The 9612-nt window shown below is 36.7% G+C and overlaps 1 protein-coding gene across 2 annotated transcripts; it reads left to right on the forward strand.

Moving 5' to 3' along the window:
* The first annotated feature begins 884 nt into the window (after positions 1 to 884).
* On the forward strand, positions 885 to 3914 carry LOC107813025 (pectin acetylesterase 7-like). Of its 2 annotated transcripts, none has more exons than XM_075246684.1 (11): positions 885 to 1118; positions 1630 to 1712; positions 1927 to 2056; positions 2174 to 2253; positions 2349 to 2617; positions 2698 to 2758; positions 2873 to 2926; positions 3025 to 3101; positions 3200 to 3305; positions 3426 to 3571; positions 3711 to 3914. In XM_075246684.1, exons 1-5 carry the CDS (start codon positions 887 to 889, stop codon positions 2490 to 2492), a joined length of 669 nt encoding a protein of 222 aa, XP_075102785.1. In that variant the 5' UTR covers positions 885 to 886; the 3' UTR covers positions 2493 to 2617; positions 2698 to 2758; positions 2873 to 2926; positions 3025 to 3101; positions 3200 to 3305; positions 3426 to 3571; positions 3711 to 3914. The 2 variants fall into 2 exon arrangements, with proteins under 2 accessions (XP_075102785.1, XP_016493714.1); XM_016638228.2 differs by lacking the exon at positions 885 to 1118 and adding an exon at positions 1138 to 1516.
* The last annotated feature ends 5698 nt before the right edge of the window (positions 3915 to 9612 follow it).

A 9612-nucleotide genomic window follows, 5' to 3' on the forward strand; every position in this document is an offset into this window, starting at 1 on the left:
TGACCATCCTATCATATGTAAAGCTATAACAACTACTTATAATTTTATAAATATATCTTTGTTTCTATCAAAAAAATCTTTAAAAGGAACTCGTATAGTATGGCATTGATCAGCCCTCTTCATATCGTCATTCAAGAATATTTCACTTTTTGAATAATAATTGATGACCTTTCCATTAAAAGATGATTAGAACTCATAAATTGACCTACACATGATATGTGATATATGCTTTTTAGGCACTTATTTATTGTGAACTGAACAATTACGTCTACAGAACATGTGACATGCTTTAAATGAAAATTTCAAAAAATATTCTGTGTATGATGATTTATTGTGAACAGAAAAGATTACGTACGTATGTAAAAGAGTCCATGCGTAATTAATAGTAAACAATTAAGCAAGCATTATCCAATTCCATGAAATATATAGTAAGAGTACCTACACCACCTATTACTTCTTACGAAAAAATATAACTTAGAGCCCGTTTGGACATAAAATTTGATGAAAGATTTTTCTAAAAATATTTTACTTTTTTTTCGAAATCGGTATTTTTTCATAAAACTTTCAATTTTCACTTAAAAATGCATTTTGAAAATTTTCGAAAATTTGAAAAAGTGCAAAAAACTGTTTTTCAAAATTTTCAATAAAATCACTCACAAAACTTTAAAAACAACCCAAACTGAAATTTATGTCCAAACACAACTCTAAATTTTAAATATAATTTTCACTTGAAAAAGATTTCACCATTTTTTTGAATTTTACAATTCTTATGTCCGTACTTAAGCATAAGAAAAAAAAACGAACATACCAAAGAAACGTTAAAGCATAGCTTTTATATATATATATATATACCGACTCTCTACTTCGTGTGGAATTCAAAATAAACATGTCAAAAACAAAGTATAAATTATTTAATTTGAAAGCTCTGTCTCATTTGTGGGTGAGGAAGCGGGTAGACGTGAATCTATCACCTTGTCTGGCATTCTTCCAAAGAGCATTGATGAAAATAGAACACCACAAATTTCCTCAGAAGGAATACATAGTGCTCAGTCACAACCCATATCTAATCGTATGCTGTAAGAAAAAATGGAATTTTGCAGCCTCTCTCTTCGTAATAGGTATTCTGAAATTGGCTGGTCTTGATTAATAAATGAATCCTTTCATTGTCACATAATTTAATTATACTGCATGACATGAGACGTCTTCAAGCACAAATTAAACATCTCCTTAAACTTTTTGTTGAAATAGACTTTCTTCCTAGAAGCGTCAAGCACAGTGCACTTGAGTATAAATAGAGGTGAAGTGAAGCCATTTTGATTCACCTCTACTTGTACACTCTACTTGCTTTCTCCCTCTAACTAGGCTACAACCTCCTTTCTTTCTCTTTAAGAAGAACAAGTTTTCAAAATGGCAACCTTTCTAGTAGTATTAACTTTGCTAGCAATATTAGTCGGCGCCGAAGATGGACTAAAGGTCAAAATCACCATACTTGAAAACGCCATAGCAGAAGGCGCTGGTAAAAATACCTTTTACTAATTGACTATACAATGCTTCCTTCCTGATGTAAAAGAAAAGAGATCGATTATATTGTTTATTTATTAAATTATACTTCATTTTTGAGTTTAACAGTATGCCTAGATGGGAGCCCACCCGCTTATTATCTTGATAAAGGATTTGATAGCGGACTTCCCAACTGGATTATCATGCTTGATGTTAGTAATTATCTTTTCTTCTTCGTTTTGTTTAATTATTTTATTACATTTATCATAACTAATTATATGGATTATCATGCTTGATGTTAGTTAACTTTTCTTCTTCTTTTTGTTTAAGTGCTCCATTTAATTATTTTCATCATAGCTAAATATATAGTCCTCAAGCATTTAATTTATTCTGCATTTAACTATGGAGATATTTCATATTCTTTAGGGCGGCGGGTGGTGTTCTACCATCATTGAGTGCCAAAATCGTTCAACTTCAAAAATTGGTTCTTCCACGGAAATGGACAAACATTCTACGTTTACTGGGGTACTTCATAACACTCCCCAGCAAAATCCAGGTAAAGCTATCATATTTCAGTTCATACGTACTAGCACTATATATCTTGCTTTTATCTCTTCTTTGTTTGCATGGATTTTTACCCACTTCTTCTAACTGCAAACATTGGAATTGCTAGACTTTTACAACTGGAACAGGGTGAGGGTGGGTTACTGTGATGGATCATCTTTTACGGGCGATGTCCAAGAAGTTGATCCAGTAAGTACAATTACATACTGTCTCATATCCATAAATATATCAATGAATTTTCCGGTAACTTATCTTTCTGATTGCAAATGTCAAATCTATATTAGGAGAACAAGCTTTTCTATAGAGGGGCGAGAATATTTAAAGCAGTTATGGAAGATTTGTGGATCAAAGGAATGCAAAATGCTAAAAATGTGAGATCGATCATATATTACACGACACCTACTATACATTATTATACTTTTCAGTAACGCAAAATAAAAAATAAAAACGCCGGAGGGTTGGCTACAATCTTGAACTGCGACAAGTTCAAGTCCTTCTTTCCCGATGATGTCAAAGTAAAGTGCGTTGCAAACGCAGGCTTCTTCATCAATGCGTGAGCTCTTCTTCCTCGTCTTATTAATTTATGTGTGTATGCTATTTGGAACTCAAGCGTGTTAGGATTATTTTATGCAGGAAGACAATCTTTGGTACTTCATACATTCAAGAGATGTATCACAAAGTAGTAACTTTACATGTGAGTCCCATCTCATCTTTTTCTTTTTGGGTTATAAAAACGTATATATGCGTAACAAGTATATTGAAGTTAGAATCTTTTTATATTAGTAATAAATTTTTCCTCTCGTTTAAGGGATCGGCTAAGAATTTGCCTCCATCTTGCGCCTCTGCAATGGAACCAAGTCTGGTAAGAGTTTTTATAAGCTTTTTTGAAATAAAAACCTTATCTGCATGCTATATAAGTGTTGCCCTCTAACAATCTCGTTTTTATTAATAATGGTGCAGTGCTTTTTCCGCAGCATGTTATTTCATATGTTCAGACTCCACTTTTTATTATTAATTCACACTATGACGCTTGGCAGGTCAGGGAAACAAATGCTAATTCTCTTCGTTTTAAGAATTTTGTTAATTCGTTTCTTTTTTTATTTTCTATAAAATCTAAAAAGATAATTTCTTCCAGATTAATAATACTTTGGTTCCTGCATACCTCGATCCGCAACATACCTGGGATCATTGCAAGGTTCTAATAAGTAATTGCACGTTTAGCCAGCGTATAATTATTCAAGGTTAGCCCATTTCTGGTGATCAACTAATACCTTTCAGATCACACAAGCATAAATAGCTCTTTTTCTCCTCTAATTCTATTTAATGATCTGTTTCACTTGTTTTCTTCTTTTAATATATAGTTTTTGGAGTGGAGTTCTTGAAGGCATTTGAGGGACTCACCCCTTCTTATACGAGGGGTTACTTCATCACATCTTGTCACGCTCATTCTCAAATTATATGGACGAGTTACTGGTACAGTGCTACCTCTCCAAGAGTACTTAATAAGGTAATCTTTTTTTTGTTTTATCCATTTAGTGTTAGAATACATGTGCTTTTTTGGTTTTTGGATTTATCATGTGTCTATCATTCGTAATTTTAATTTACGAGTTAATAACAGATTTTGTTGTAACGTTTTATCTGTGTAGACAATTGCGGAAGCTGTTGCAGATTGGTTTTTTGATAGAGCATGGTTCCATCAATACTTTGACCTATACCCTTGTGCTAGAGATTGCTTGTGAACTTCATGAAACTTTTTTTATGTACTCTTGTGCTAAATGCTCTGTTGAGCTGTGTAGAAGTACTGTTCCAGTATTCAGTGAATGAAAAATTAACTTTTATTTAGATTTCAATTACCGTTTCTTTCGCTGAGTATGAAGTTCTTGCCATATTCTAACTTTTGCTAGATAGTATATATATCTGACCATATTGGCAAAGTTGGATCTGTTATTTCACAGCTTTCTTTAAAATCTGTAAAAGGATAATTAAAAAGTCGGACAAAGTTAACGAAATGAAGGAATAAAAGTTGCATTTATGTAAAATTTGCCTACCCCGTCCTTCTAATTAATATTCCAAATATGGTTGGTTATTTTTTTAAAACATATATCAAAAGCCATCAGTGTTGATGGGGATTAGGCATGGATCCTACAAGTCCCATTCTATGTACATTCGTAAAGTAACCCAATGCAGCTTTCAAAAGACTCTAGCTTGTTTGATTAAAAAATAATAGTAATAATAATAACTATCCATATTACTTTTTATTATAGAAATGACAGTTGTGTGGGACGAACACATCAGTAACTCGCTGTGCAAAAAGTAATGTATATTGTACTGTAAACTTGGGTCCATTTATTGGTCACTGGATGGCTTTTTTAGATAGACGCGCGTCTGTCCAAACCCCAGATAACAAACATGTAAGTATATTGTTTTTTGTCAATGAACAGTTATTTCTTCTAGGACTTCAAAGAGCGAGAACTGTGGTGGGAACTTGGGAACTTCACTAGATTTCTTCACTCATCGACATAGACAATTTTTGTCTTCTTCACGTTCGATTTTTCAGTTACATAGCTAACTTTTTCTCTTTTTGTTACTCATCCTCTATATTTTCTTTACTTGCTCAAGCTACATCTTCTGCATTTATTTCAAAAAAAATTCAATTTTCTCATTTTTATGTGGATTTCGAGTTCTGTGTGGTTCTTCTCTGCTCTGTGAAAATTCTTATCTTGGATAAAAGTAGTAATGGAAAGAGAAGAACTTTGATGCCACCAATGTATTTGACGAAATTTCCCAGCGAAAGATCTTTATGATCAGCAAGTTTGGATCAAATCCATAATGCAAATTTTGATGTAAGTTGTTTATGATATAATGAGCCCTGCTTGGGAAGTTTCTGCTCTTGCATGGATGAGATTTCCTCTCTAAAGTGGTGAATTTAAAAAAGTTTGAGATTTATTGACTGCTGCAATAAAGGTTAAATGTTTTTCGGAAGTGATCTGTATTCGTTGACAATTGGTATGCCCACAGCAAATTACTGAAGGTCGCTAAGAAACTAATGAAGAAATTGTAGTGTATGTTGAGTTACTCTGTATTTTGCTATCGAAATTGATTGACAATCCAAGTTTGTGCCTTTATATTTAATAGTTTGCATTTCAACTATAGTTATGGGTTTATGGATCACTAGCTTCTCTTGCCATCTCAAAGCCTCATCTGTCCAACACCACTCAGATCATAACTTTCTCTTTCTATTCATGTAAAGTATTCTTAAAATTTGTAATCGTGAAATATTTTAAAAGTTAAAATTATGTGTCTTGATTGTAGCTTAAAATTGTGTTTTTTTTTTCATTTTGAAAAGCTAATAATTTTATTAGAAAGAAAAAGCACCAAGAATAGGTGTAAATAATAACAAAACCACAAACGTAACACAATATCATGAACCCCACATGACCAGTCTTGAAACTAGATTTTATTGGTTAAATGTTTCCAATATTACAAATTATATAACATGAATGATACCTATTATTTGTATTAAGCTATGTTGCTCGGACTCTTCGAAAATGTCTCCAGGTGCGTGTCGGATCCTCCAACAGTAATGTATTTTTGGAGGATCCGACACGGGTGCGGCAATATTTTGAAGAGTCCGCGCAACTTAGGTATTAAGTACATTGATATACGAATCGATCAATTTACGACAAGCTAAGTTTAGTTTTATGGCAAGAATCACTCTGATTTTTCCAGCTTAAGTTGCGCCAATGGCAAGGCTGGGTGTTATACTTTTGCCTTATTTGACACTAATTATATTCTCTTCATCGTTTTAGGAATTTTGTAAAGTATAATATGTATGAACCTATTGTTTGTATTATATACATCTATATAGGAACTGATCAACTGATGACAAGTTGAGTTTTGTTTTTCTAGCCACCAATCTCTCTCTCTGATTAAGGAGGCTTATGTTCTGCCAATGGCGGCACGGCTTACTCTTATGGTTTTGCCTTATTTGGCTCTAATGAGATTTCTGTTTATTGTTCTAGGAAATTTGTTCTTTGTTATCCTTATCTTATTTAGACTGAATTAATAGATGAGGTGTATTTATTTTGTAGGTTGTGTGCAGATGGAGCTCAATGCAAATTACAGAGTTAATAGAGTCATGGAGGAATCTGATGCTTTGAGGTCTATAGCAGAGAATTGGATCCAATAATAGTCTTTATATATCCTTTTTTCCTTAAATTGATCTCCCTTCCTCAAACCCCGCCCAGAAGCATTTCTTACAGTTTGCTTGATTTTCTTAAATCAAGCTAATGAATGGCCCAGTGGAATTTTAAATTGAGCAACACCGTTCCTTCCCCGATTCCTAAATTCATATGGAGATGATCCCACGTTGTATAAAATTAGCAGCTCCGACTGAACCATGTGAGTGAAACATGAGAAAAAACTATATGCATCAGTAAAGTATACTAATTTATCAAGTATTTCCTTTAAGATTAAATTCTTAGTATGGTTACTAAGTTTGGACCTAAACTTGCAAGCAAAAGAAGATTTGCAGTTCATCAATACCTGTCAAAGGAAAGACATCAATAGAGGAGAATAGGTAGTTGCCAGAGATGAAAATTATTCTGGTGGTATCCTTCAGTAGTTTATTACACATGGAAAATATGATCATCTTCCTTGATTTAAAAGAAAGATATGCCAATAAAAGTAACACTTTGATTCAATAATTCTCGACTCAACAGGTAATGTTTCGCTTTCCATGTGACGAGAAAATATCATTTGTTGTGTTTGAATTATCTAATGTTTTTGCTATATGTTTTTCCTCCCCATGTGATGAAATACCTCTATTTCAAGATTCGACGTTTGTGGTGTGATGTAGGTTGTAACAACTGAATTGCTAACTCACAAGAATAGGAACTGGCAGATTGTATTGATTCAATCTATGAATCACAATGAAGCCTTAAGGGAAAATTGCAATAAAACAGTAACAAAAAGTGAGAGAACAAAGAAGAAAGAAGGGATGGGAAACAGAGAAAATCCGACTGAGATGAGAGAATAAAGACTCAACATAACAAAATAGCCTCTATACTACATTCACTAATCATTCTTTTATACTATCTGGTATTCTTCTTAAGCTGCGCACCCCTGCTCCTCTTCACGCTATCATCACCCCTTCTCCACAATGAAATCAGTTAGTTTCTTGGATGGCACTCTCACGCGTTTACTTCTCTGAAGAGCGTCACTCTCTTGCTAATTGTATTTGTCCATGTGCCTGTTCAAATGACTGTCCTTGCTGGCAAGTGATGTGTCCTCCAAGTCAGCCATATGGGTCACAACAACACTCCCCTCCTGCTGAAGAACCTTGTCCTCAAGGTTCAGTGGAGGCTCAGAACCAAAGTCAGCTATATCAGTGAGCTACAAGGGAGTGACATGTTGGTCTGGTTCACCTACACAACGTTTGAGCATGGAGATGTGAAAGACTGGGTGAATGCGCGCAGCGTCGGGCAAGTCAAGCTTGTAGGACCTCTCCAATGCGCTTGAGAATTTTGAAAGGCCTGAAATAGCGCCTGCCCAATTTAGGGTGTTGCTGAAGACGAACAGTGTTTTGGCAATAGGGCTTGAGTTTGACATAAACCCAATCCCCTACCTGGTAAGTCAGCTCTAGCCGGTGCTGGTCAGCTAAGGCTTTCATACGATTTTGCGCCCGAGCAAGGTTCGATTTGAGGAGTGCAAGGATCTCATCCCTGTCTACTAGATAAGCTTCAACTAAGTCACTAGGACTGCTGCCCATTATGTAACGTGCAACAGTAGGCGGGTCTCTACCATACAAAGCCTTGAATGGCGTCATCCCTGCTGAAGTCTGGTATGCAGTATTGTACCAGTATTCTGCCCATGGTAGCATCGCGACCCATTTGTGAGGAGTATCCGCCACAAAGCAACGGAGATATTGCTCTACACACTTATTTAATGCCTCAGATTGTCCATCATTTTGAGGGTGATAGGCTGTGCTCATTGCTAGCGAAGTGCCTTGCAACCGATTGAGATCTTGCCAAAACATGTGTAAGAATCTGGGGTCGCGGTCAGTGACAATGGACTGTGGGGGTCCATGAAGACGAATGATTCCCACCACGAATGCTTCAGCCACAGATTGTGCCGTAAATGAAGAAGGCAGGGCGATAAAATGCCCATATTTGCACAGGCGATCTACGACAATCATAATGGTGGATTTTCCTTTGGAGCTAGGCAGGCACGTGATGAAATCCATTGCAATATCTTCAAACACCATTGTAGGGATGGGCAGGGGTTGTAGTAATCCTGCCGGCAAATGATGCTGGTCCTTCATCTGTTGGCAAATTTGGCAAGTGGAGGCGAAGGTGTGCAAAACTTTCTTCATGCCCTTCCAGTAGAAATTTGAAGCTATTCTGTGGTACGTGCAAGCAACACCTGCATGACCACCTACTGTAGTACCATGGAATTCATGAAGCAAGGTCTGTCGCAATGGAGAATCAACAGGTATAACCAAACGTCCTCGAAAAAATAAGAGTCCATCTCTGAAGGTGAATCCCCTGTTTTCAATAGCTGGATCATGTAGAGACTTCTGAAGGGCCACCAATTCTGGGTGTGTTTGGTTAAGAGCCTTGAGCTCACACTCAAGGTCATAGCTTCTCACAGTGATGGTGAGGAGTACAGGTTCTGAAGTACGGGAAAGGGCATCTGCTGCTTGATTTAATTTGCCCGGACGGTAAATTATCTAGAAGCCGAAACCCACCAACTTGCTTAGCCATTTCTGCTGTTCCGGGGTTTGAATGGTCTGATTGGTCAGGTTCTTGAGAGATTGCTGATCCGTATAGATGGTAAATTTCCTGCCCAGCAAGTACTGCCGCCACTTGCTTACGGCCTGTGTGATTGCGAACATCTCCCTGTGATAGGTGGATGCACCCTGCATTCTAGCACTCAGTTTCTGACTAAAGTAAGCAACTGGAGGTCCCCTTTTCGAAAGTACTGCTCCAATTCCTTGTCCGGACGCATCTGTCTCAAGTTGAAACTCTTTCGTGAAGTCCGGTAATGCTATGACAGGTGTGGAGCTAAGCTTGCCTTTAAGTGTCTCAAATGCTGCATGTGTTGCGGCTGTCCAATTAAAGGAATCCTTGTGCAGAAGATCAGTTAGAGGACCCGCCGTTGCTGCGTAGTGATGTATGAACCTTCTATAGTACCCTGCTAGACCTAGGAAACTTCGCACTTCCTTCACATTCCTAGGCTCAGGCCATTGTTAAATGGCTGCAATTTTTACCCCATCGACACTAAGGCCTTGAGCTGAAATGACATGCCCTAGATAGTCGATTGAAGTTTGGCCAAACCGACACTTGCTTCGATTTGCCACAAGTTGGTGATTTCGTAGTATGCTCAACACTGATTGCAAGTGCTTCAAGTGATCCTCCCACGTGGGACTATACACTAGAATGTCGTCGAAGAACACGAGCACAAAATGACGTAGTATTGGTCTGAACACCTCATTCATTGTCGCCTGAAAAGTGGACGGAGCGTTGGATAAACCAAATGGCATTACTA

This window comes from Nicotiana tabacum, chromosome 23 (assembly GCF_000715075.1).
Source record: "Nicotiana tabacum cultivar K326 chromosome 23, ASM71507v2, whole genome shotgun sequence".
Classification (NCBI taxonomy): domain Eukaryota; kingdom Viridiplantae; phylum Streptophyta; class Magnoliopsida; order Solanales; family Solanaceae; genus Nicotiana; species Nicotiana tabacum.